The 27,375-nt window shown below is 62.4% G+C and overlaps 1 protein-coding gene across 6 annotated transcripts in view; it reads right to left on the bottom strand.

Annotated features, from left to right (window-relative positions):
• Positions 1–1,778: 1,778 nt before the first annotated feature.
• MTA1 (metastasis associated 1) overlaps positions 1,779–27,375 on the bottom strand; it is a 45,697-nt gene continuing 20,100 nt past the window's right edge. For 2 of the 6 annotated variants that reach the window (XM_070514477.1, XM_070514473.1), the window contains exons 3-21: positions 24,432–24,525; positions 20,143–20,193; positions 19,561–19,687; positions 19,429–19,492; positions 16,740–16,857; positions 12,785–12,887; positions 11,713–11,812; positions 10,860–11,048; positions 9,125–9,199; positions 8,576–8,634; positions 8,076–8,191; positions 7,692–7,843; positions 7,411–7,600; positions 7,187–7,276; positions 6,066–6,218; positions 5,925–5,960; positions 2,895–2,926; positions 2,421–2,572; positions 1,779–2,341 (exon numbers count right to left, since the gene is read on the bottom strand). In XM_070514477.1, coding sequence (XP_070370578.1) covers positions 2,191–2,341; positions 2,421–2,572; positions 2,895–2,926; positions 5,925–5,960; positions 6,066–6,218; positions 7,187–7,276; positions 7,411–7,600; positions 7,692–7,843; positions 8,076–8,191; positions 8,576–8,634; positions 9,125–9,199; positions 10,860–11,048; positions 11,713–11,812; positions 12,785–12,887; positions 16,740–16,857; positions 19,429–19,492; positions 19,561–19,670 — 1,890 coding nt within the window. In that variant the 5' untranslated portion in view covers positions 19,671–19,687; positions 20,143–20,193; positions 24,432–24,525 and the 3' untranslated portion in view covers positions 1,779–2,190. Of the gene's footprint in view, positions 2,342–2,420; positions 2,573–2,894; positions 2,927–5,924; positions 6,219–7,186; positions 7,277–7,410; positions 7,601–7,691; positions 7,844–8,075; positions 8,192–8,575; positions 8,635–9,124; positions 9,200–10,859; positions 11,049–11,712; positions 11,813–12,784; positions 12,888–16,739; positions 16,858–19,428; positions 19,493–19,560; positions 19,688–20,142; positions 20,194–24,431; positions 24,526–27,375 lie in introns of all 6 variants that reach the window. The other 4 variants (XM_044774438.2, XM_044774437.2, XR_011504840.1 and 1 more) reach the window with 3 other exon arrangements.

The following is a 27,375-nucleotide window of genomic DNA, read 5'->3' as shown; positions in this document are numbered from 1 at the left end:
GGCCACAATGTCATGATGCCCTGCAGATCAATGGCTGTCACGCGCCCTGTCGTCCCGGCAATGTTGGCAAACGGCACACAAGACCCCCATCTCGTTCTGCTGCTGGAGCCCAGGCCTGGGCTCCATAGTGAGCAGTGGGAGGCCCTGGCAGGGAGAGCAGGTGCAGGCTCAGCAGGTCTTCAGCAAACCCCATGTCGGGGGACGACTCTTTCCCACCTGAGATACCCCTGCCCTGGCGGGTTCAACCCCCTGCTGGGCCTATGAGGAGAGGATGAAGCTGTCAAACCCCCTCCTGGGGGCCCAGGCCCTTGCTCCCCCAGCTTGCACCCGCTCCCACTCCTAAGCCCTGGCTCAGATCCCAGGGCAGCCCAGGCCCTGCCCAGCAGAGTGCTGCGCTGGGTGTGGGGGGCCCCAATTCTCCCCAGGGGCCGCCTGCCCTTAGGACAGATGTCAGTGAGGATGGGGCCATCTCACTGGGGCCTCGTGGGCGGAGGACCAGGTTGGGAGAAAGCCCCCCCGGGCCTGAGGAGAGCCCCTCCCCACCCCATCCTCAGCCCCCAGGAGGTGGAAAGGCCCCAGAGAGAGCTGGTGTCCTTCTCAAGGTCACCGGTCTCCCAGCCCCATGCTGAGATACCGCAACTCCGTTCTGCGGCAGTGTGGGCCAGGACTGCCATTCAAAGTGGCTGGGGGCGGGAGCATGCTGCAGCCCCTTCGACACCCTGGCCAGTCGCCCTGTTGGGCCCCAGGGTAGGCTGGCGGAGGGAGACCAGGATGCCCCTTATCTGTCTGCAGCAAGGAGTAGAAGTGGTTTCTATTTTAATTCGCTAGCTGAAATGTCCACACATCCCGGTGGGGCCTGGGGAGCAGGAGGCAGAACTCAGGAAAGAGGAACAAGGCAGTCCCCCAGGGAGGGCCGGCTGACCCCTCTCTGGGCCGGTTGGGTTGGCACAGCCTGAGAGGCGCCCCTCCCGGAGCATTCCCTCTGGTGGCTGGCGGGCCCGCACCTGTCCTGTGGGCCTGCGAGGGTGGGTGCAGGGGGAAGCCAGAGGTAGGGTTTCTGAGAACAACAGACTTGCTGAAATCTGAGCAAATTTTCCCTGCGGAAACTCCACACCTGCTAGGGGTGGCCCACAGCTCTGGGCAGAAACCCTCAGACAGCTGGGGCCCGGCTCTTCCAGGAGCACGAGGGCGGGCTGAGCTGACCCACTCTGCTGGCTGCCCCAGCAGGAGGGGAGCCACACAGCCATCAGGACCAGGCACCTGCCAGTCTGGGTCCCAGGCCAAGTCAAGGCCACCCCTGCCTCAGACAGACACAAGGCTCTCAGCTCTGCCGGGTCAAGGGCCCGAGCCCTGGCCAGTCCTCTTCCCACCCCCACGGGAGGATGGTGGGCATTGGGCCAGGCTGTGCAGGAGGCAGGAATAGGGGGCAGAGGCAGAACCCCAGCCCAGCCTGGAAGCCAGGATGGCGGTGGGCCACACGCTGCTCACTGGGGCTTCCCCTCCAGGGTACTCCCATCCCAAGGGCAGAACCTCCGGCCTGGAGCCACCTGCGTATCGGCTGGCCGGGTGTCCAGGCTGGGGGCAGCCTCTGGATCCACACTGGCGAGGCCAGAACTGGCCCTACCCAGGGGGTGGCTGCCATCCCTCCAGGCCAGGCTCCTCCGGGGTGCTGGGGGGTGCGAGGGCCGAGGTCCAAGACGGAGAGGAAGAGGCAGAAAAGACACAGAAAGGGCTAGCTGGTTTTTTCTTTTTATGAGTTTTTTTTTCTTTGTTTTTTTTAATATGAAAATTACTTGAAAAGACAAGAGGCCAACCCCACCAGGCAGCTCGGCTGGCCGCCGGCCACGCCGATCCTAACATTCCAGGTGTAAGTTACAGAGCTGAAGTTCATCTACAAAACAAGTAATAAAAATAAAATTTAAAATGGCACCTTCAACAGAACACAACGAAACTCCGGCGGCCCGCAAGGCCCGCAGGGCGGGGTGGGTGCACGCTCGGTTCCTCAGCTCCGCTCCGGCCAAAGAGGAGACACAAAGCTAAGATGCCCCGGGGGCGCTCGGGCGAGTCCTGCCGCACTGGCCCCAGCGGCGCCCGAGGGGCAGTTTCTCTGCAAGTGAGGGCGGGAGGGGGCACTACCAAACCGGGCGGGGGGTGGCCTGTGGTCAGAGCGGCCTCGGGGGCGGCGGGCGCCTAGTCCTCGATGACGATGGGCTCATCGTTGACGGGCGCGGGCGGGGGCGGCCGCAGTGGCAGGGCCTGGCTCTGGCGCAGGGCGATGGGCTTGTAGGGCCTGCGGGCAGCGCGCTTGGTCTCCGAGGACGAGAGCAGCTTGCGGATCTTCCTGTGAGGGACAATGACACCCTAGCAACGGGACACGGGGCTGCCTCCCAGCCACCCTCCTGCCCTGGGGAGGCCCTCACCTGGTTTCCTCGGTGGCCATGTAAAACACGTCATCCGGGGCATCGATCCAGTTCATCCGCCGCCGCTTGACGGGGGGCAGGGAGCCCCCCCGGATCAGGCGCACTTTGGTGGGGTACGACTTCCCGTTGAGCAGGAGGTTGCGGCTTGGTCCCTGTGGTGGAGGGGTGCTGTGAGGCGACTTCCTGGGGTCTCCACATTGCACCCTGCACCCTAGCAGCATGGCTCCACCACCAGCCAGGCCCTGGCAGATGACACTGCACCCTGAAACCCCCAGGTGGTCCCAACAGGAAAGTGTGGAGGCCGGGCTCCCCCGCTCACAGCCTGCCCCTCCTCTGGTGCCGCTGGGCCTCCCAGATGCTCCACACAGCGCCTGGGAGGGCTGCCAGGGTCTCTTCCCAACGGAGCTGGGTGAACACACGTGTGCACACGGATGCAGGGGGCAGGGGCCACTGAGGCCCAGCCCTCCCTCTTACCATGTGCCTGGTCTGTCCGTGGTTCGCCAAACCTGACAAGAGGAAGGAGAAAAGAGCATGAGGCTCCCGGGCAGGCCCATCTTGCACCTGCACACCCACCGGGGATCCGCATCCGAGAGGCAGAAAAGCTGGGCCACGTCCCCCAAGGCTGCAGCCCCCCCCGGGAAGGGCCTGGAGGACACAGGTGCCTCAGCTCCTCTCGGGCCTGCCCAGCCCAGGTGGCCTCTTGCAGCCCCCCACGCTCAGGGGCTCTGAGGGCCACCTCTGCCTGGCCAGGAGAAGAGGCATCAGCTTGGGCTCTGGGCTGGATGTCAGGAGTCTTGGACCTCACAGCTCACTCCCAGCACAGGCTGCCCGCCTGCCCTTGACTGGGCCAAGACAGATGCAGCCAGGTTTATACGCTAACCAGGTAACCCCCACCCAGCTGTAGATACAGCAGCAAGAGAGAGCTCCTCTGTGGGGCGGCCACTCCAAGCCCAGGAGGCCTGGCCACACTGGGCTTCTTCCCAAGGGGCTCCGAGCTCCCTCGCTGACCCTGGGGTTGGCTGCCCATGGCACAGGCACTTCCAGGCTGTGGGCCGGGTGCTCAAGCCGTAAGCCCCTGCTGGTGACTCAGGAAAGGTGCCGTCCCAGGGCACAGTTGACACCACCACCCTGGGCCCTGGCCACCCACCACGGGCACCAAGGCCCTGACTCCCAAATGCACGCTGGGCGAGGACCTGGGCTGATGGGCAGCACCCACCCCAGGGCCGCAATGCCTCCCTCGCCCTGTGTGTGTGAGCATGCACACGAGTGTGTGTACACGAGTGTGTGAGTGGGAGCCAGTGTGTGTGGGCAGGAACCTGAGTGTGTGCACATATGTGTGTGAGCAGGAACTCATTGCCGCCCCGTGCCGGCCAGCCCTGCTGACCCGCAGGGACCTGCCCAGGGCCTCCCAGGACCAGCTCTTCCCCAAAGTGCTCCTCAGTCAGGCTCATCTCTTGAGGAGCAGAAAAGAGCTGTCCGGCCCTCTTCCAGCTGCACACCACCTCCTGGCCTGGGGCGCCGGAGGGGCGGAGGGATGGCCACAGCACCTGGCCTGCAGCCCCCGGGCCAAGTGCTACTTACCCAGGTAAGTGCCTATCAGAACCAGGGTTCGCGGAGGGAAGAAAACACAGGTTTAGGTTAGAGTGATCATGTGCGCTGGCGGCTGAGGGAGGCAGATGTGGAGCGGAGCGCATGGCGGGGCCAGGTTGGTGAGTTATGGCCCCAGCGCTGCAGTGGGGCCGGGCCCCTGCCCAGAGCTCAGCTCACGCCTGCCCACCCATCTGTGCTGGTGCCCCCCAGCCCGGGTGGTCCTACGGCACCCCAGGGGTCCAGTGGTGGCCTCAGCGGGCTTGCACGAGGAGGTGCACCACTGCCCGTGCTCCTCGGGGCCTGCACAGTGGAACTCCAGTCGGTGGTGAAGTGCATGGATTTTGAGAAAACCGACAGGAGTAAATAGACTTGATCCCTTTTGTTGACAGCTTTTTACAAAACAAGCCCAAAAGCCCAAAGATGCCTGAGATGAGTACCCACTTCCACTTCGGGAGTGTCTGATCAGACTGTCCCCGGGCTGCCCCTGGTGGGGCAGACCTTGCTGCCGAGACTGGCCCTGCAGCAGCCCCTCGCCAGATGGCTATGGGGTGACCAGCATTAGGTGGGCAGGGCCAGGGCGACAGGGAGCCCCTACAAGGGGCTCATGGATGGAGGCAGCAGGAGAATGGGGGGCCTGGGGTAGGCGAGAAAGCCTGTGTCCAGATGGAGAGAGGTGGCAGAACCTGGCAGCAGAGCTGCTGCTGACCGCACAGGGCACGCCTGCCGACGCTCCCAGATGCAGCTGAGAGAGAGAATGCCTAGGGCACGAGGCTAGGCTGCAGCCGCTGCCCGCTGCCCACAGGTCCTGGGAGACGATGGAATCTGGCCCACCACCTTAGCCAGCCCTCAAGGGGCCAGTCCTGAGCTTGAGGAGGGGGACATCCATGCTGGCTCACCCAGGGTGCTGGGGTGACCCTGACACTCCTGTCGCGAGGGGCTAGCAGAAGGCAACTGAGCGCACTTGCTATGCTCTTCCCTTCGGTTCCATCCACCTCTCTCCCACATGGAGCCTGCCATAGGCTGACCCTGCAGGGTGCTGGGGCCTCCAGGGCTGACAAGCCCCACACCGCCACCATAGTCACCCCTCTCCTAGCACCCCACGCTGGAACCCCTGAGCCCACGACGCCCCTCACCCAGCTAAGAGGCAAAAGCAGAGCCCTGGGTCAGTGGGGGGAGCAATGGCCGTGGAGACCAGATGATTAGGAGTCCCCTCCTGAGGCCACCGCCAACTAGGCACTTGATGGCAGGAGGGTCCCCAGGCGGCCTGCCCCGTGTACCATCTGCAGGCCTCAGTCCCCTTCCTCAAGCATCCTGCCCCACTCGGGAGAGGGTGTGCTGCCTCAGTTCCAGGACCCCTCACCCCTGGGCACGCCTCCTGGGGAGGCCCTGGCCTGGCGTTCACCTGGGCCTCGCACACCTCCCCCATCCATGCTGACCATGCCACGGCTCTGTCCTATCTGCCCCCTGGTGGGGCCGGGGTCCCACAGCCCCCCACCAGGCAGGAGCGCACACGAGGGTTGCAGGCACAGCGCAGGCGGCCACGCGAACTGAGGCTGATGGCATGCGAGTGGTCACAGTGCGATGGCAGACAGCACAGGTGGGCGGCGGGGGCACCAGGGCCACACAAGCGAGGACAGTCCACTGACCGGGTGCCGGGCCAGGAAGGACAGGACGGCCCATGAGCCAGAGGCCCCCGGGCAGGAGATGGCACTTGGGTGAGTCAGGGCCCACGGGGCAGAGCTTGGCTCTTGGCCAGGTGACCAGGGACTCAGGAGGGGCGTAGCCGGCCTGTGTGGACTGCCCCGTGGACGTGGCCTGGGCCGCCCGCCGTGCCCCAGGCACACGAGAGCACAGCACACAAGCACCGACAGAGGGCAGGCACCGCGCCCCGCCAGCGGCCGCCCCGGGCCTTACCCCTACTGGGCATCAAGAGGCGCTTCTTCATGTTGCCTGGCAGCGCCCGACGGCGGGAGAGAGGGAGAGAGAGCACGGTCAGCGGACGCGGGCACTGCGTTGGCCGAGCGCCACGGCCCCGCCTGGCCCCGCCGGACTCACCGTCCACCCCGTTGTGCTGCTCATAGCTCCTCTTGCCCAGGATGGTGGGGGAGCCATTGTTGATGACGGGGGCTGCCTTGGCGGGAGTCAGGCCACTGAGCACGCCGGACACGTTCTTCACGGGGTCAGGCTTGGGGGGACGGGGGTGGGTCTCTGTCGGAGCAACGCAGACAGGGTCGCTTTGTGGGGAGCAAATGGCTATGGCAGCCCTCTCGGCCCCACCCCGACTGAGGGTCACCAGGGCCCACCAGGGGACAGCCTGGTGGGGCCAGGACCTCGGCCCCTTGGCCACAGCCAACCAGCTGGATCACTGGGCAACTGCCAGCAGCTTACAGGTTCCAGACGCAGGCCCATAAACAGGCAGGCCCATTAGAGGCCTCCAGGTCCAGACCACCGGAGCTGATGGCAGGGGGCTGGCTGCTGGCCAGATGATGAATTAATGGCCTGGCTAGGCCAGCCCTGGCGGCACAGGCCTGCACCTGCCAGGGCTCCCAGCCCTTGGTGGCTCTCAGGAGCCAGAGGCCACCTCCTCCCACAGGATGGGGCGAAGCCAGCCCAAGGACCAAGACCCCAGACAGCGAGTGACGCCAAAGCCACTTGTGTCTGTGCAGAACACACTTAGCTCACGGTTCTGGAATGTCCTTCATGGAAGGAAAGTCACCTCCATGCCGGGAGGGACTGACTCATGAGCCGCACCCCCCCCCCGGGCCCAGCAGAGCAGCGAGCACCGGCCCTCCGGCCAGAGCCCCCCATGGTGGCCGGATGGAGGACAAAGCTGTGCCAAGAAGCGGTGCCGGCTGAGATGCTCAGGGTCCCAGGCCATGAAGGCCCTCAGAGTGAGGCTGCTGGCTGGGTGTGCGTACCTCCCGCCTAGCTGTGGGCCTGCAGCAGACACCAGCCTGGCTCACAGGCATCAAGGAGCAGCTGTGCCCAACCCAAACCCTGGGCCCCAGACCCACAGGGACTGCAGGACACAGCAGCTCAAGCCTGAAGGGCCCCACCTGAGCCTGGCACAGTAGGAGGTGCACACTCGGCACTGGTAACATCGAGGGTGGCTCTCCTCCCTACAGGCAGCCTGGCCCCTGGCCGCCCACGTGGTGCTGGGGGTGGGGCAGGCTTACCAAGATACCGAAGCACGGCTTCCAGCGGCTTCCGCACGGCCTGCTTCAGCACCAGTGGGCTCTGGGAAGCTTCAGGCAGCCGGGCCGTGCCTGTGGGGGGCCGTGCGGTGTGAGGGGCTGGGCATGCACGAGGGGAGCACAGGGGCAAGAGCTCTCGTTGGGGCCCCGCCACCCCTCCATACTCCATGGACGTCTCCCTCCCATAGAAGGGGGCGAGTACTCACATTCGGCCTTGATGGCTGCGCTGTTGATGGGCATGTAGGGGTGCCTGGCGGCGTGCCACGGGCGCAGGATCTCTCGGCACAGGCGCCGGGCGATCCGCGTGAGCTTGGTGGTGTGCAGGTAGAAGGCCTGTCTCGTCTTCATGGCAAACTTGGGGCTCCCGCTGCTCCGGGCTGGGATGCCGTGGGGGCTCTGCGGAAGGGGGCGCGCCGCCCCGACACAGCGCCATGACCGAGGGCCGGGCCACGTGGCCACGCGTGGGGCGGGAGGGGGGCCCACTTACCATGTTACTGCGGTTTGGTCCTGGCCTCTCTCCATCTAACCGGGTTGGCATTTTCAAGCCACCATATTTCTTCCAATATGTCCAACAAGATGCGCAGAGACGACACTGCATGTTAGGGGGACCCCAAGAATACCACTGGTAAGACTGGGTGGCTACGGACATAAAGTTGGAAATAGACGGATTCTTAAGCAGAACCAGTGACGGCAGAGAGCATTCCACAGCTGTCACCCGCCCGCCGAGCCACCCCACCCGCGGGCCCGGGCACCCCGTGGACCCCGAGAGGAGGGCTTCCCTGGGTAGGGTGTGGCCCCCGCCCCCCAGGATGGTCAGGGCCCAGCGCTGAGGGCTGGGTGTGCCCCGGGTGCCAGGCGGCGGGGCACTTACTGTAACAGCTCTCGCAGGCCCGGCCAGCCCCGGGGCTCTGGCCTGGCGCCCCCGCGCCATTCACCACGCCCGCCTTGACGTTATTGACGCTGATCTGGTTTGGATTTGGCTTGTTACTTAGGGTAAAGGAGAGAGGGAGGATGTCACGTGGGAGCCAGGCCATTGGTGCACAGCTCCCAAGACAGCAAGGCTCCCAGGGTGCTGGCAGACCCCATCCAGAACACCCCGGCAGAGGGGAGCCGGCCTTCCTCTCACCCAGGGCTGTGCGATCTTTATCCCCTCAAGTTCTAGAAGTGGCTCCCATGGAGGTCTGAGCCCTTGTCTACACCCCAGCTCTGTCTGCCAGCACTCAGCTGAGCCCAGAGTTGAATCCCAACTACCTGGGAGGCCAAGGCCCTACCCCAACTTGCCTAGGGACCACCTGACGCCGGCACTGTGCCTGGGCCCACCCAGACCCCACCCCCAGAGATAGTGAGGGGGTGCTGTGAGGGCGTACTTACTAGTTGGGGATATAAACTTGTTTTAACTTGCTCTCTGCTTCAGCTGCTTTCAAGCGTTTCTTAAAACACAAAACCCAGAGGGTCAGGGAAGCCAGAAAGCTGGGCCTGGGGAGGGGGCTGGCCATGGGGAGGGGTGAATCCGTGTCCCCCCACTGTCTCCCTCAGGAAGAGTTTTTTTGTTTGCTTGGTTTTGGTTTTTTTGAGGAAGATGAGCCCTGAGCTAACATCTGCTGCCAATCCTCCTCTTTTTGCCGAGGAAGACTGGCCCTGGGCTAACATTGGTGCCCATCTTCCTCTACTTATATGTGGGCTGCCTGCCACAGCATGGCTGCCAAGCAGTATGTAGGTCCACACCTGGGATCTGAACCGGCAAACCCCGGGCCACCAAAGCAGAACGTGTGAACTTAGCTGCGCCACTGGGCCAGCCCCACCCTCAGGAAGACGTTTGGGAGAGGTCATCCTGACATGCACACAGGACCTGACACTTGAGCAGCGGAGGGGGCCCTGGCCAGGAGTGTGTGGGGCGGAGGAGGGCGGCAGGCAGCTCACCTGCTGCACGTATCTGTCGGTGGTCTTCCACATGTAGTAGTACTCGATGATGCTGGTGAGCGACTTCCAGGGCAGCTGGGCGAGAAAGGGGCGCATCAGGCGGGGTGGGATACCCCGCTGACCCCCACGCAGGAGGATGGGGCTTCCCTGAAGCAAAGACACATGGGGACCCCTCCTGGGGGCTGGGGGCCTCGCCCGTCCAGCTGCCCTTCATCTTAGAGAAACCACATCTCTCACAGTGCTCCTCACTCCGCGCCTGGGGCGCGCGATCTAACCGAGAACTTCCTGCCTCAGCTCCGTCCTCCCTAAAGCACCTGAACCTCAGCCCCCAGGTGCATGTCCTTGCTCCCCCTGCCACAGCCACGTGCACGGTCCTAGCGTTCCCTCCACACGCCTCCTTGTCAACAGCGCAAAGACTGTTAAGTCTGCACTGTCTTCACCAATGTTACTCCAGAACATTCCGTGTGTGTTCTCGAGTTCTAGCTCGTGCTTCCTTTGGGCACCAGCTTCAAATTCCCAAGGGCTTGAGTTCTGGTCCAGGTGGTGGTGAGCCTCCCTCCCACCCGCGCAGGCTCTGCTGCTCCGGGCTGGCTGTGCCACCACAGAACTGGCTCCCCGCGAGCACGCCGCTCAGGCGCCGAGGTCTGTCTGAGACGCCGGCCTGGCTGAGTCCAGAGTCCAGGCAGTGTCGGCACTGCGGGCACTTCACCTGTCGCCGAGGAGGAGGTGCTGGCCTCCAAGAGGGGTCTGCCGCCCCGTGTCTCCAGCACCTGTGGCACATCCCTGCCGTGTCCCTGGCATGCGGGGGTGACGTTGGTGAAGTGGGGGGCACATGCCCCTGCTGCCTCGTGCCTCGAGTCTGACCTCCAGCCCCGTCTCCAGCTCGATTCATCTTTGTCAGAGAAAGTCTTGCTCATCTCGCTCGGTTTTCAGCAAGTTATGTACACGTCAGCCTTGTGGATGCAGCCAGCTCTCTGGGCAGGTCAGTAGAGCGCTTGCCACACTCCCGCCTGCGACACCCTGCTTGCCCTGCACTCTGCTTCTCCAAGGGCCTGGAGCCCCCTTGCCTTGGCGGGTCCCTCCGGTGGCCCCTCTGGGGACCAACTTGGGGCAGGCCTGGCTGCCTTGACCAACAGCACTTCTCCACCCTTGGTAGTTTCTTCTGCCTTCTGGAGGCTTCTCAAAGCTCTGCCTGGTACTGTGGGGTGACCCTCCTAATCAGATACTGGCGAGCCCATGCATGGCCCCTCCTTGGGGCTGGTGGTCACCCCCCACCTTCTGCTTACACATGTTCCTCTCCGAGGGACCCATCGGGTTCGCTGTGGGGTAAGGCTGCTCTCCCTTCAGATGAGTTTAAGTGTGTTTTAGGGATCTAAGTGGGGAAGTATCCCTGAGGGCACCGGCCCTGCCTGGCTGGGATTCCTCCAGGCTCACTGGGGGACACTTCCAAGGGACACAAAACAAGGACACATAATGAGAGGCTCAGCTAGTTAACAACCAACAAAACCAAATTAACAAACTCCAACAAGCTCGGGCCTGTAAGTGCCAGAGAGGACCCGGGGACCCCAGTGCTGCCCCTGGACCAACGGCTCGCCCAGGTGCATGTGCACTCTTAGCCCAGGCAGCGCCAGGCACCTCTGCACATCAACTCAGGAGCTGCTAACAGATGATGGGAACGGACACGCTGTGGCCCTGCGGGGAGGGTGGGGTCCTGAGCCCACCCCACAGTACTCACAAAATCTTGCTGAATGTCTGTGAAATCTTTCCCATACTTCTCCAGGGCCTCCTCGAAAAGGCTGGCCTCTGAGGCTGACCACTCCTCCATCTCGTCCCTGCAGAGCACGGGCCCGCCCTGCGGCACCAGCGCCGAGATGGCCTTGGCGACATCGTACACACTCTTGTGCAGCGTGTCCATGGCGTGGAACTGCGGCAGGAGAAGAGGGGGTCACCCGGGCTCTACTGCACTGACCGTGCCCCACCCCATGGCAGGGGACGACTCAGGCCATGACCGGGCTGTCACAAGGATACCAGAGCCCCATGTGGGCTCACCACCTCTCCCAACCAGCAGGAGACAAGGCTGGTCCCAAGGGGCGGCTGGGGCCCGGGGAGATATGGGGAGAACAGAGCTGCTCGGAGTAGAAGAGACAGAGGCTGGCTTGCTCCTGGGCTGCCCTGACAGGGAGAGCCCCTCCAGAGGACCCGAGGGAGGCCCCGTGCCTGGGGTCCCCACCAGCATGGTGGGGAGTGCAGGAGGGCACAGGGGCCCATCCCAGGCATGTGGAACCAGCAGACAGTGAGTGATCCACTTGCTTTCTTGCTGCCATCCCCACCTCCCCGGGCTGATGCAGTGACCCCAGGGGAAAGTGGCCCAGGCATAGTGGGCCTGTGCACGCGAGAGGGGTCGGCCCTGGCCGGTAAGCCATCTTCTGGAAGGTACAGTTGCCCCCCAAGACAGAGGAATGTGAAGGAGCAGGGCGGGGACAGGATAGCCCATAGCACGGCAGGTCCCAGCAGGGCCTGAGAATGTGCAGGGCGAGGCTGGGTGCTGGACCGGTGCAGACACCTGGGGCTGAGGGCATCCCACTCACCAGAGTGATGTCCCGGGAGGCAGCCGCGGCACTCATGTGCAGGCTGGGCTGGCGGACGGAGCTGCTGCAGTCCAGGGCCCGTGCAAAGGTGCCCACGGAGCTGGGGAGGAGAGACACTGACCGCTGGAGCTGGACAGCAGGAGACGTGAAGACACGCAGAGACATGGCCGGCCAGGGGAGCAGACAGTGCTCACACCGCCAGAGCAGCACCCAGGGGCCAGCTGACCAGAGCAGCCCCGGGCACCAGGAACAGAAACCTCATGGGCATCAACTGAAAAGCTCCCTACCCTAACCCACAGACAGCTGACAGAGAGCCACTGGCTCTGCGTCGGGCTGTGCAGTGCTGAGACCTCACGTCCTGGGCATCCCACAGAGCTCATCTCAGGAAAGAGGACCACGAGGCTCCCCCTCCACAGTGAAAGCCCAGGACCCGTTTCCACGCTGTCCCCAAGGGCGCCCGGCCCAGCTGAGACACATAGGAGCCTTCTGGGCTGGCCCACAGTGTGCTCGCAGGACTCCCCTCCCACCGCCCCAGCCCCGGCACCACCTGGGGGTCTGCCTGGGCAGAAAATGCTCCTTGGAGCGCTGCCACTCTCATGCCATAAGGGGGCACGAGGCACCGCCCTTCCCTCCTGGCTGCCTCCACCTGTCTCCAAGGCTGGCAGAGCTAGACAAGGCCCTGTCCATCTGAGGCCTGAGGGGAAAGCCCGGTCTGCACCCAGCCTGCTCAGCCTCTGCCAGCAGGTGGCCCCTGAGGGACATGGGTGGGTGCACTTGCCCAGCCCCTCAAAGCCAGAGCTGCCCGAGGACCTGCAGGGACCCAGCAGCAGAGTCAGCAGCCAAGAGCCATCCCCACATCCAGGGAAGAGCTGGGCCAGACCCAGCCAGGCCTCCTTGGGAATTCCAAGGGCGTCTCAACAGAGTGAGGACCCCTGTGAGCTCCCACGCTCCTCACTGGGGGATCCCCTGCAGGACAGACACCAGGGCCCCCATGTCCCCAACACCCACAGCAGGGCAAGGAGGCAACCCTCCAGGCTGAGTCCTCCTGCCATCCCTGGCACCCCAAACTCACCGGGCCACCACCAGGAACTGGTCGATCTGCTTGTCTATGAGCGGGTTGTGTGCCTCCCACACCTTGGTCTCCAGTTTGGACTGGTCTCGGCCATCCTCCTCGCCTACCAGGAAGAAATGCAGCCAGTGAGACCAACACAGGCCGTGAGAAGACCCCCACAGCTTTGGCAAGGTCTGCCACAGCCAAAAGTCTGCCTGCTTCCAAGGGTTGATGGGACAATGGTCCACTGGCCACATGCCCTCCTGCCCGGATGCTGGGAGATGCTGGGTAGGGGAGGACCCAGTGGGCCCAGGAGGCTCCAGCCAGAGTGCATGCGCACACACATGCGCGTGCACACTGAGGGGGTGCGGAGCTGCAGGCACATGCTCCGCACTCCATGCATTTTCACATCTGGAAACAGTGCACACCCAGGGGCTGGAGTGACCATGGGCCCTTGGGTGGAGGAGCTTGAAGACAGGAGATGTCGGGAGGGCCTGGGTGAGCACCCCTGAGGCAGGACCCCAGCCCCACTCAGGGCACCACAGCAGAAACAGCCAGCTGTGACCAAGGTGGGCAGAGGCGGCTTGGTTTTTGTTTAATCAAGGTTTTATTCCGAGCGACTGCGTTTTTCCGGGCGGCTGTTCTCTGTCCCCAGTGGCAGCACTCACGGTCCGACATCAACATGGTCCAGATGTGGACATGCCACCCAAGGACCTTCCCAGTGCCAAAAAGGACTGTTTCAGTCCATCTTTTCTTCCCAGGCGAGAGCCCCCGCACCCCAGCCTGGCCACTCCTAACCCTGCAGCCAGCCAGTGGGGCTCTGTGCAGCCACGGCTGTTTGGGGGGTTTCCATCCGGGGGAGCAGCCAATGCTGACTGCTCCAGAATCGGCGAGGGCGGGATGGCCTCTGAGAAAGTAACCTTTACTCAGAGCACAGGACAGGGGTGCCACAAGAGCCCTCAGGAGAATCCACATCCCAGCAGAACCAGGCCGGAACCAGGAAGATGCCCCATAACGGTCTGTGTCCAGTTTCCTGGCCGAGGCCACACCCACCATTCAGCTCAGGCTCTCAGACTGCGTGTGACATCACTCAGCCCCTTTGCTCTTGGTGACAATGAACCCCCAGACAAAGACGGGGACCCCTCACAGAGCTCAGCAAGCCCACTGGGGGGCCTGGTGTGAGCGGGGGCCTTGAGCGGGGCTGGGAGCAGCTCAAAGTCACCAAGGAAGCACGCCACGGGGAAGGTGAGGCCTGACCAGGCCTGGGGAGGCTGCTGGGCCAGGGGCTCACGGAGAAGCCCCACACTGCAGACACGCAGGATGCAGCGGTCGGGGCGGGTGGGGGGTAAGGGCACATCCCCCACAGTCACCCTGGAGGCCAGGGTCCTGGCGGCTGTGAGGCAAAACATGCAACACGGTGTCTGCAGGACAAGCACAGCTGGGATTTTCCCGGTGTCATGGGTGGGCTCCTTCCTGGTGGGGACGCTGCCCTGAGACCCCTCACCAGAGGACAAGTGGGCATCAGGGAAGCTAGGGTCTAGCTCCTCCTGGCATCGGGTCTGCAGGCCACACCGGCTCCCAGTGACTGCCAGGCAGTGGAGCCCAGAGCCACAAGCACAGCCCGCCACAATGCCCATCTGCCTTCCGCACCAGGCTGCCTCGACGCTGGCCGTCACAGCGCGTCCACTTCGAAATCCAAATGCATTAAAGGCAGGTGTGTCACTTTGGTCACTGGAAAGGGTCCCGGGCTCCAGGAGGAGGCAGGCCTGCAGGGACACTGACCACGGCCCCTGCACCGCAGGCAGGGCCTTGGTCAGGGCCTCCCACCCCTCTCGACCCAAGCCTGGCACCCCGAGACCAGATCAAGGATCTGAGGTGGCCGGCTGCGCAGAGGCAACAAGGTATGTCCTCCCACCAAGCCCCGAGGCCACTGCTCGGGATGGTGAGGGCCTCTGACAGCCCAGCCCAGGCTGTGGCCTCCTTTGGTTTCACATAGCCTCTCAAATTTCCAAGTGGACGTGCCCTCACCAGGTCCTTTACCCTCAGCCAGGCTGGGAAGGTGGGACGCGACACCGCCAGAGACCCAGCTTCAGGATGGCGTGGGCCTGGGAAGCACTTCGAGCTGCTGGAGGGTGGCGGTTCTGGGGTGGCGCCCTCGCACCAACAGCGCCCACAGCAGGGGGATGGGGCCCAGCTCACTCAGGGAGGGGCTGCAGCAGGGAGACCACTGCGTGGTCAGGTAGAAGTGGGGCACAGGCACTCAGGAGAGCCCCGAGAAGTGACAGTGAAGGCCCAGAAGGGCCGGCAAAGGGCAGAGCACCTGGGCCAGAAGAGAGGGCAGCCTTGTCGCACGCGGGACAGAGACAGACATGCACGGATGGTTGGAGGGCACCGCACACATCCTGGTGTGACCACCCGCCACACGGCTTCCTGCCACCCCGACTTAATGCCTCCTTCTCTCGTCTGACCAGACAGGCAGGAGCCCCCAAGACAAAGAAGAGACCAGACCCAACAGGCGGAAGCGGGTGTGTGAGCCTGTGCACGGCGTGTATGTGTGCATGAGAGGCGTGCGTTGAAGGAAGTAACGCACGCGAGCCAGGATCAACATTTGAAACAAGCAGACCAGCCTCCGAGAGACCGGACAGCACATCCAGAGGAGGACAGGAGGTCTAAGAAAAGGAAAGTCCGGCATTTATACAAGATTCTTAGAGACATACGTGACGGGGGAAATGGAGAGGAGGGAGACGGAGGAGCAGAGCACCCAGCTCTGGTCCCACCCCGTCCAGCTGGCCCCACATGACAAACACCGGGAGTAGCCTGCTGGGCTTTCTCTGAGGACCAAGGGGTCAGGAGCAGCGACCGGCCACAGCCCTCAAGGCCCCAGGGCAGGCTCAGCAGAAGAACCTTGGGGCACATGGAGGAGGGCACCTGAGGGGCCCAAGAGAACAGTGGGTCCGAGCGTGGCCTCGGGGCCTGGCCGTCAAGCAGACCCCTCACACTCCGGAGGACGCAGACCAAGGCCAGGACCAGCTCCACAGAGGGGAGGGCTCACGTGAGACAGTATCAGAACCACCCCTGGAGCCCACGAGCCACGTGGCGTGGCCGTCAGGCCAGCTCACAGCTAACGGCTAAATGCTACTTTCACAGGAAACGATGACACAGCCAGGGACAGCGGGAAGTAAGTGACCAGTAACCATGAGAAGGGGGAGGCCAGACAACAGGAGGTAGGGGGATCTCCTGAGCTGAGGGCGGCTACGGGAGGCGGCTTGGCCGGCAGGCAGCTCTCAGCTGCCCGGCCTGGTCGGGCACCACAGGAGCCTGACCCACTGTGCCGGGGGCTCGGTGCCCACCCCCTCTCCCCAGCCCCTGGCACCTCCAAGGAGGACAGGATGTAGGCTGCCCAAGTGTGGCCACTGCTTTCAGGGCCTCGAGCATTCACAGAGCGAGACGCAGCATCGTCTTATGTGTCACCAAGTGGAAGCCAGCAAACACAGTTGGTCACAACTGTCAGATGAAACGTGGACTTTCTCTGCCAGAAGCGTGCCTCCCAGCCGCTCGCCATGGATCCCACATCCCGCCTGCGCTTCGTTAGGGGACAGGACGGGCCAGGAAGAAAGGGTTCCAGCCCACCCACGACCCCCAGGCTGCTGAAGGACTGAGGGAGGGGCAGGGGAGCTGGGCACCACATGCCCTGGGCGCATGGCGGGTTTCTCGGAGGCCACACCCACCGGCAGAACTCAGCCAAATGGGCAAGTCCACCCAACAAAGGTTTGTGAAGAGAAAAAGAGCTTTAAAGAAGTTACAAAAACAACAACAGCCAAAGAAAATGATCTCCCTGTGCCAGGGATGGCCTCATGACGTGGCCCGCCGGGGTGGGGACGCTGGCTGCCACCCCCAACTTCCAAAACAACCCCTGCACATGCTCCGGGCCACCCCCAGCCTCCCTGTGCCTGGGGCTGAGGCCTCCCTGTCCTACCTTCTTTTAACAGGTCAGTGATGTCCGCCTGGTACCGGTTCCCTACGCGAATCTCTCCTTTATCAGCCAGGAGGGTCTTCTGCTGTGGGTCGTAGACTAGAGAATAGAAGAAGAAATCCTGAAAAACATCACACGGGACAGGGATCAGCACGTGGCGCCGAGGAGGCCTCGCTAGAGCCCACAGTGGGGCCCCACTGCCGTTGGAGCTTGCGGTGGAGGTCAGGACACTGGGGAAAATACACAAAAACGGAGAATCAGGACAGATACCGATGTAACCACAGCACAAGAGGATGGCCTGTTTACAACCCACCAACAGCTGACAGATCACCAGATTCAGCAAGAGCACTGGCTGAGGCCACTGGGCATGACCAACACCCCCAAACTGCTGCCCTTCTATCAGCAGCGACAGCTCGAAAGCTCAGTTTATAAAAGTGTTTAATAGCAACCAAAATCCTAAGTCATCTAGGGATAAATCCGACAGATTCTGGGCACGTCCTTCGAGAAGATGGTGCGGTTTTCGTGTGGGTTGTCACAGGAGACATACACAAATGAGGAGTTACAGAATGTTCTGGACTCGATGCCCAGAGCTGTCAGCGGAGTTGCAGGCCGTGCCCCGCTCATCGCAACTCCAGCCTCTGCCTCTAAGCCCATCTTCCCCTAACTCGCCAGGTACCAAGCTGCTCCGCCTGGAATTTGCACAACCCAGCCTTCCCGGCCCTTCGCCGTCCGGCGCTGAGTCCCAGTGTTCACTCGTGTTTCTTGGAAACGCGTCAAGCTGGACTGGATTGTTTTTGAACAGCAAGCCTGCTGACCTAGGCCTTTGACCGGAGGTCTCAGCGAGGTACACTCGGGGTCTGGGCGCCCGTGTGCCTGGGGCTCCACTCGCCCTGAGCCCCCACTTTACCTCCCTGGGCGCCTCTTGGGTTGCTTCTCTAGCCCTTGCTCTATCCCCTCTGTTCCAAACCCGCCCGCGGCCACCTCAGCCTGCCACCTGTTCTGTGTTTCTTTAAGTTAATAAACTGCCCCTGCTGCTCCCTCTGCACGTCTTCCTCTGGTGTGAGCCTGTGTCGACTAATGCCTGCCTGTGAGGCCGGCCTGATGCCTGACGGGGACGGGACGCACTGCTCCGGGCGCGGCCGCTCAGACCTGCGGAGGGAAGGCCGTGCTGCGAGTCGGGGGTGTCAGGATGCCCAGCCCCCAACTGGCAGCCTGCTTCCTCATCGTGTGAGACTGATGTGCTTCCCCAGCAGGCGAGTGCAAACAGGCAGGCACCCCCGGCCCCACCACCTGGAGACGCGCACGGTCCCCGAATGTCGGTCCAAGGCTGCTTCTGTGTACATGTGACATGGCACACACATGCTTGCCAGAGGCCAGCTGTTCACACCGAGCCTTTTCGTTCACCAGCACCTCTCCGCATCACTTCCTGTGTGGTTGTCACTAAGGGGTCTTTCTGGTCACGCCCAGCCCTTCTCTTCCCGGAGCACCAGGCTCCAGGTGGCCTTCTCCCAAAGTGCTGGTGCATGGTGTCCCCCCGGAGCCCCTGCTGCCCTGGCCGAGCCCGGCCTGTGCTTCAGGACTGATTGCAGGCACTGTTTCCTGACAGCTTCCCTGAGCCAGACCCCGGATGCAGCCACAGCACCGGGAGACCCTCGCCAGACTGCCATCTCCTGTTCTCATCCGTAGTCTGTTGCCCACCCACCGTGTCCCCCTGAGCTCCACGATGAGGCGGACTGTGCATAGTGGGAGGGGCCTGTGGCAAGAATAAGTGGTGCCACCCACAGACGATGACACTTCTGCAAGGAGTGTTGAGTTGGAGGCGCAGAGCTGTGGGGCGGCCACAGGCAGAGTGGGCTGAGGGAGGTCTCTTAGGAGACCCAAGGGCTCCATGGGGACACGTGGGGAGGGGCCTCAGGCCCCGAAGCCGGGACAAAAACACACCCACTCCTCAGCTGACCCCAGGAGTCTCCTTACACGGCCACCCATCCCTCCACGTAACTAATGTACCCCAGCTGCTCCAGATCCCAGCTGGCCGTCTCTCATCCCCAGGGCAGCGGCTCTCACTGGGGCACCACGGCCCGCCGGGGCATGTCCACTGTCTGGAGACATTTTCGGTTGTTTCAACTCAGGGAGTGGATGGCACCGGGTGGGTAGCATCCTACAGTGTATGGGGGTCACCAGTTCTTGTCCGTGGGGGAGGGAGGTTGGTCCCAAGGCCCCGGCCCCAAGTCCCTGGCAGCAGTGACATTTCTGATTTTACCAACTTAGAAACCCTTCTTGTCAACCAGCCAGCAGGGTTCTGGGTCAACACCGTTAGGGCTCGAGGCAGTGGTCTGGATGGCTGCATGGCCACATGTCTGCTGTGAGAGTGCGAGCCTCGATCATTATCGCTCCAAGACAAGCCGTTCCAGAGGGAACACGCCAACTGTGCCCATCCCAGATCCTGCCGGGTGGAGGGAGCAGACATCACTCTGGAGGGGGGCTGCACAGGACAGCGGGAAGGGAGGTGGCCAGCGCCTGGTATCAGGGTGCCGCGGGCAGGGAAGGGTCTGGGCCCAGAGTGAGGTGGGAGAAGCATCTCCTCACCCAGCCTAGCAGAGGCCAGCAGCGGGGGGATGGGGCCCAGGCTCCACCTCCACGCACCAGGAGGCCCGAGCCCACAGCGTCGGGGGACCCCAGCGGCCAACCTCACCTCTCGCTCCAGGTAGGACTTGAGAGACTCGGTCTCGTTGAGCAGGGTGACGCTGCACTTTCCCCTGCAAGACAAGGATGCGCTGTCAGAGGAGGAGGGGCAGACCCCTCGCGCCTGCCCGGCCCTGCGTACCTGATGTGGGTGGCAGGCAGCGACTCCAGCTGTCGCGAGAGGAACAGCTCCCGATGCCGCAACTGGTGCTTGAGCTTCTCAGGCAGGTCCACCATTTCTGGGTTCTCCATTTCCTCCTCGATTTCTCCTGAAGGACAAAGAGCCCGTCAGCTGGCCCTGCAAAGGCCCGCCAACCGGCTGCGCACCCCTCCCCTTGCCCGACCTGGGGTGGCCACGGAGCTCCCTGCAGGCCCCCAGCAGACGCCCTGGTGCCCATGTGCCCGTCCACGCCCAGGCACCCCGAAAGCCCAGACCCCGGGCAGCAGGACGGGGAGACAGAAGACAGCGTCTTGTGTCAGCCTCAGAAGCAGCAGGCAACAGAGCAGAAGGGAAAATGAGGCAGAAGCCATCCCCAGTGGGGATGGGAGGGCAGATGCCCACTGCGGAGCCCAAGGCTGGGACAGTTTCTGCCTCATACCCCTCCTGGCACCAGCAGGACCCTGGGGCGAGCTGCGGCAAGAGTGCAGAGACGGGCAGGCAGGTGGCCAGTTGCCCCCGCAGCAGCACACAGACACGAGGACCCACCTGCAGAGGCAGTCTTACCTTCCTCGCCGTTGTCGGCCCCTGGTCCGGTTTTATAGCAGACTGACAAGGCTATAGAACAGACAGACAGCACCCAGAGCGTAGGTTAGCAATAAGGCTTCGAGGCGGGGAGGCAGGGCAGACACGGGCGCCGGCCTCCTGGAGGGGAGTGAAGACCACCGGCCAAAGCCGGAAAATACCCGGGCCTCTGGACATCCCATCCAGCCGACCTCAGCCACCCACCCACCCACTCTGGTGCTGGGGGCCCTGACCACGCCTCCAGGGCTGGGACAGCGATGTCCACGGGGAGATCCTGAAACTCATGTATGTGGGGAGTGGGACGCAGGGCGGCCTCCATGAGGCAGCCCCCTGGCACACTCCCCTGGGGTGTGTGGTGCCCCCAAAGGCACGGTGGGAGCTGCGGTGGTGCAGGGGACCGGGGGGCACGACACAGTGCAGGAGCGTGTGCAGCTCGGCCACGCTCTGGACAGCATCCAAGGAGCTGCCAGACATGTAGCTCACCCCCACCCTATCCAGGCCCCAGAGGCAGGGGCGGGGCATGGAGCTATGCTGCCAGCTGTCCCTGCGCACCCTCCCCTGGCCACTCCCCACCCAGGCACCCCCTTCCCTCTCCTCATGCACAGCCCTCTGCTGCCCCCCTGTGGTGGCTGCGGAGAGTCCCCTCAACTGCCACAGTCCCCAGGAAGGCCCAGGACCCCAGCCATTAGGAGTTTAGACAGAGGCCAGGGTTGCGGGCTGGGGGGTAGGCAGCTCCAGATGGTGGGCCACAGGAGCCACAGTATCCACACCGCTGAGCCTGTCACCTCCCCGCCCACTCCCAGAGACCCCACGAGCACAGTGCACCCCCAGACTGGGGACGTCACTAGTGTCTAGAAGCTCGCCCTGTGACAGTACCACTGGCCCAGGCAGCACAGCTAGGAACAAGGACCAGAGGCTGTCATCCTGGGCCCTGCCGGCCAAGGTCCCTGTGGGCAGCACCCATTTCAGGCCCACAGACACAGCCCCTCCCCAGCCTGGACCAGCAGGGTGAGGAGGGGGCCCGGGAACGTCCAGGACTTGTGTCAGGCTGGCCTCCAGCCTCCCCACGGGCCTGTCCCTGCCCAGCACTCCTCTGGGCTGGCCAGCCCTCGAGCCTGCATGGTGCAGGGGTACGCGGCCTCCAGGAGTCCAGGGGCTTAGCCCAGGGGCAGGCGGCAGAGTGAGCCCCAGGCTCAGCCCCAAGGCACAGGCAGACTCAGTACACACCCCACCAGCAATCCTGAGCCCCCGCAGCTCATCCGGAGGGCTTCAGGGAGGGCCTGTCACCTGTGCCTGCCATTCTGTCAGGGCAAGGTCTTGCTCTCAGAAGGGCAGCTCTGCACGTGCGCATGTGCACGCACGCCTCAGGGCAGGGGGCTACGGCTGCGGTCTCTATGGCCCAAGTCAGCTGTTCTGGTCCCCATGAAGGGCCAGGCCTGAGCGGATGGCAGCCTGGGAGACCTTGGGATGAGTGTCGGGAGAGGGGCTTCACTGCCGCAGGGCGGCCTGTGCAGCACAGGGGCGTCTGGCCCACCTGGGGGCCAGACACCCTGGCAGGAGTAAGGTGGGGGCTTCTGTCTCAGGCCTAGAAGAAACCCTAGCTGCTAATCTGACTGTGTGGGCCAGAGGCCTCCTTGATGGAGCAAGGGGCTCCCATGGGCTCCGTCCCTCCTGCCACAACAGCCCCCAGACTGTCCTCACACCTGTCCGGCGACGCTGAGCAGGGCCCTAGGCAGCAGGATGGACCAGCCTCACCCTGGCCACAGCTCACATGAGCACACCGGGAGAGGTGGCCCCATGGACGGTAGCTCCTGCAGGAATCACTGCGAGACAGGGCAGCTGGTACAGAGGATGGAGACTCCCGAGAAACGGATGGGCTCCTGCACCGAGCTAGGCGAGCTGGTGGCCTCGGCAGAGCAGCAGACCATCATGTATGACCTGCGCTCCCTGCAGCTTGGCTTTTAGTCCATAGCACGTAACTTTACATGCGCAGAGCCGGCTGCGGACAAGCCTCCCGGGGTAGCTCTCCAGGAATTATGGCATCAGGGGCTCCGCCAGCACCTCGGGGCCACTGCCTCAGTTGGGATGCTGCCAAGTGCCAGTCCCAACAGCTCCAACGTGGCGCTTCTGAAAACCTGCCCCTCCAACAGCTCCTGTCACGTAACGGCCAGCCGAGCTCCTCCTGGAACCCTCTCGGCCAGGAGCTGACCTGGGGGTGCCTGACAGCAGGAGAGCCTGGGCCCATGGGGCCACAGAACCCTCAAACCACTGGCCCAGACTCTCCGGGCCAATGGACACAGTGTGCCACCATGTACCAATGGGGTGAAGACTGCGATTGCTCTGGGCTGGGCAGTGGACACAGGTAAGGAGCAGGTCTCCAGTCCTTGATACCCGAGTCGATGGTGAGACTTGCCGTCCTGAGCCACATGGGCCAGCAGGTCCACGGCCTGGCAGCCCACTCCCTGAGGCCCCCATCAGCGTCCTGACAGCATGGAACAGGAACCAGCCTCGCTGACACCTGCAGGGCCAGTGACCACAGGGACCACTGCCCTGGAACATGCAGCTTGCAGACCCCAGGGACTCCCCAGCTCTTTTCCTTGACACCTGGAGGTCACAGTGTGGGGGTGGTGGGCACAGACTTTAGGGTCAGAGTCAAGGGGCCACTGCACCCCGCCTCTAATGCTTCCCTCTCTGGGCAAGCTTCGTTTACCATTGGACACAGAGCCACTTGCATCACGAGGATACCGCTAATGAAATAAGACCCAAAGGGCACAAAGGCCAGAAAAACTACAAGGTGGTGTAAAATGCACCATGGCCCAGACCCACGGCTGTTCTGGCGACCATGGCCCTCGGGCAAATACCACCCAGGATCCTATGCTCCCAGGAAGCCAGATAAGGCCAGCAAAGAACTGGCTGCTCCCTTGGAGCCAGCTCACATCCTACAGCCTGTGGGGCTCTCCCAGGAGCTCATCCACCCCTGTGCAGCATAGGGGCCTGTCCTGGGGCCCAGCCCAGCAGGGCTGACCCTGAGGATAGCTGAAGACTCCATCCCACCCAGGGTGCTGGGAACAGGGCTCTAGCTGTAAGGCAGGGACATGAGGCCCTAAATGCTTCTTCCTTCACCCAACACCTTCATCCCTGAAGCCTAGGAAGACCCAGTCCCAGGCCACCCAACCTGGGTGTCTTGCCTCTCACTCAGAAGGACTCCTGCCTGAGTCCCCGCATTGACCTGGAGCCTGGGTGAGGCCCAGCCGGCTGGCCATCGCTGGGAGGTCCCAGCTCTCCCATGCCTGGCCTCCACCCAGAGGAGCCAGGATCAGCAAGGGGTGGCCCTCAAGTGGGGGACCTTTGCCCATCTCAGTGACAAGAGCAGAGTCAGGGATGAAACTTGACAAACTCAGGACAAGAAATGTAACTGTCCCCAGGATGGACGGCCTGGCAGCAAGGCTGGCCCAGGGCAGCCCTGTGGTCAAGAGTCTGGGGGACCAGGGACAGTCATATTCTTGGGCAGATCCCACCCCCAGGTGGGAGACCTTGGAACCTCCCACCTCGTCAGCAGAAGGAGGGGCCATGTGGAACCGACATAACACTGCATCTGGGACACAGGCCTCTCTGGGCTTCTCTGGCCCCAGATGTGTGGAAGACACAGGGCAGCCGAGACTCTGAAGTAATGTTTCCCACATGGAAGCAGATGTGGACTGGTCCAGCAGTCTGTGGAGGCTGTGTTAGAGTAAGAACACCAGCCCCTGATAAGGAGACGAGCCTGAGCGCACCTCGTGGGCCAGAAGCTTCTGATGCTCATGTTGAGCTGGTTAAGGGTCCCTGGAGTCAGTGTTTCTTAGACTTAGGTTTGAATCGTAAATAGAGGGAGACTTGGTTCCTGAAAACACTATTCAAAACATCAAAGGAAACATCTGGACCAGCAGCAGCCTTGGCCCCACGCCCCCCCACGCCATAACACCCAAGGAATCGTCCAACTGGATTTGAAAAGCCTCCGACATTAATCACATTAGGAAAAGATCTCATGTAAGTGTCAGCCAGCCACACCCCAGACAAGCTTGTGACAGGCCCAGCTTCTCAGAAAAGCACAGGGCGCAGGGAGGCCCCAAGGGGCCACACAGGGACTTCCTTAACCCCAACCGGGGCCCAGAGCCCAAGGCTGTGGCTACAGAGGGAGAGGGGAGGCCGGGAGAGCCAAGAGGGAGGGTCAGGACCACAAGAGCCACACACCGGGCCGGGCAGGGCCACCCCCCAGAAAGGCCCAGACTCACTTGCGTGCTTGTCAGCCAGGGCGATGAGGGCGCTGGAGATGTCCCGCCTCCTGTAGAAGCACACCACCTTGGCCTCCACGTTCCCGTTGGCCGTCTGCAACAGCAAGGCACGGTGTGAGGAACGCACGGGCCCCAGCCTGGGGCAGAAACACCACCAGACGGCACTCGCGGCTCCCAGGAGAGGCAACCCCTGCCTAGGACCTGGGGTGTGACCCGCGATGGGCACACCTCGAGAGGAGCCAACCCCAGAGCATGCCGAGGCCCTCTGAGTGGGCCCAGCGTTCCTGTGAGCTGAGGGGCAGTGGCACTTCTGATCCAGGAGGGGACACGCTCAGGTCCTCAGGCCAGTCTCTGCCCCTCCTCCTCCCTCGGGTGCCACCTGAGAACACCAGATGGACCCCGGCCCCTCCTAATGCCAAGCCTGCCCCCCAGAACTCGGCCCTGAGGAGGCAGGACACGAGAGCCGCTGCCTGCCAGGCTCTTCCACCCCCTCCGCCTCCTTGCCGTGAGGGGGACTGGGCCTCCGAGTCCCTCCCCTAGGCCTTGCTTGCGTGGGGCCGGAACCTGGGTGACCCCCGGCCCTGGGAAAGGAAAGCTGTGACCAGTGTTCAGCCAAACCTCGCTCTGCCTTCAGCCTTGGAGCCACCCCTTGCTCTCCGGCAGGCAGAGGGGCATGATCGAGGACAGCCGACCGCTGGGCTCCGTCACTCCCAGCGAGCAAACCCCGGCTGCTAGGGGAGAGGAGGGCCCTGGGATCTGGATCCGCATGGGAAACAGCTGGGACTTGGAGCTGGCCGCCTGCACACCAGCGCGAGGGGGAACGCTGCCGTGACTGCAACAGCTGTGGAAGCCGCGCAGCCGATGCGCAGGGCCAATGTTAAGGACTTGCAAACAGTCCACTAAGTACAGAAAGAGAACAGAGGGAGCCAGGATGCTGAGGAAGCCTGGTGGGTAAATAACCTCATAGGAAGAAAGTATCTTTTTCGAACTAACAGGAGTTATAGAATTTTTAATAATAATGCAAGGTTTGTATCACAATTCTAACCATTATAGATTTAGTGTACAAACACTTATAACATTAAACAAAACTGTCTTTAAGAAAAGTATTTAGTTTTTCCTTATTGAGTCCATTAGACGAGTAATCTTTCAACAGTTTCAAGACCTTCACACCTGAGAGCACTAATTAAAAGTATTATCAACCGTGCTGCTTTGCGAGTTCACCACAAACACGGCCACGTGCTCACCGACGATGGTCACCCTCAGTGCAGACCAGGAAAGAATACAAAAAGAATAAAGGACTCTTCAGGGTGCTTGAAGGTGGCGCCCAGCTTTACCGTAGGAAGGCTAAGTTTTTAAAACCACAATTTGTCAAAATGGCTGTTAAAGACTTGTAAACATTTTCAGTTTTCAGAGGCATTTAAGGTTTTGCCCAAGCCGTGAACCCCAGATCAAAAAGTACCTCCTAGAAACAGTTCCAGAAACCGTCTGCTGTGTTTGAAATGACAAGGGACATTCAACACAACACATATACCCAATACTGAGACAGGACCACAGAAGCAATCTAGGACAAATCTAAAACAATGACCACTAAAACTTTAAATTAAATAGTAGTCATAATTCGGTCCTTTGGAAACCATTTTCGCCTTGTGTTTTCAGGGCGTTTATCCATATCCCCTAAGTTTCCAGGTGTGCTGACACACTGCACACCTGGCGGGGTCTGTGGGGTCTGCAGCCACACACCCTCTTTCTCTGACGCATTGTGGCCCCTCCCTCCAAGGCTGACCTACAGCAGCCCCACTCTAGGCTGCACCCCTTCCAGGGTCCTGGCTGAATGCCCCAGGGGTTGAACAGGTCTTACCCCTCTGGCTGCTGGGACCTGCACCCCGGCCCCCCGAGAACATGCGTTTCCCCCGTCTGTTCCCCACTCTGCTCTCCAGGTGCACCTATGTGAGCCCAGCTCAGGCAACATCCAGGACCCCAAGGCTTCTGGAACCCTCTCCGGTGCTCCCCCCAGATCCCGGGAGCCTCAGTCTCTCACAACTACGACCTGTCTCCTCAATGTGCTCGGTCCCCTGCCCCATGCTGGGGTCCCAAAGGGCCTCCGGGTGGAAGGCTGGGCAACTGCAGGGCGCCTCGTCTGCTGCCCACCTGCATGGGGCGACCGTCGCTCGGGGACAGGCTTTGTGTGTGGGGGGAGTGGAGGAGACCCCCCCAGGCCTGTCCCTTCCATCATCCAGACCTTGGGGTCGGCAGCCCCGTCTCTCCTGCCTTTCTGCTGCGCTCTCCTGAGATCCCCACACTCCACACTCCAAACCTAACCCTCACCGCTCATCCTCAAACTCACCTCGAATTCCACGCTGTCCCCCGTGCTCCTGTCAGCAGCAGGGGCTGAGGGGCACTTTCTCGGGTCCCTCTGTCCGCAGGGCCCCTGGTTCCTACAGCTCCTTCTATCTGGATGTTGGACCTCTGTTTCTCTCCTAGTCTCTCAGTGCTTTCGTCCCAGCCTCTGTCCCCAACTTTATCACTCCATTCTTTATTTCTGCTAATAACTGTAAGGCCTCTTCCTAACTCTCCAGATCTTCCCGTTTCACAGCATCCCCATCCTGCTTCTCTGAGGACAGGAGTGCTTTCTCTTGCTTTTACTTTTCTTCTGCTCCCTGCATCAGCTCCTCTTCCCAGTTTGTCTTGACCAGTCTTCACGTTAACAGCCTTCCTGGAACAACTCCAGCCTCTGGTTCACCCAGCCTGCTCCCGTGAGCTGTGAAGGCTGGGAGGCCTTCTGTGTTCTCGACCCACACCAGCTGCCTCAGTGGTACCCGGGCCAAGCCTTGCAGGTGAGTACCGTTCCTACCACCACACCTGGGGAGCAGGAGCTTTCCTGTTTCCAAATCTGCGTCCACACCTCCCATTCTCTCCATCTTTGGGGTGCAGAACCCTGGCATTG

The sequence above is a fragment of the Equus asinus genome, chromosome 7 (genome assembly GCF_041296235.1).
Source record: "Equus asinus isolate D_3611 breed Donkey chromosome 7, EquAss-T2T_v2, whole genome shotgun sequence".
Classification (NCBI taxonomy): domain Eukaryota; kingdom Metazoa; phylum Chordata; class Mammalia; order Perissodactyla; family Equidae; genus Equus; species Equus asinus.
The sequence above is the reverse complement of the archived record's forward strand: the minus strand, read 5'-3'. Positions and strand labels throughout refer to the sequence as shown.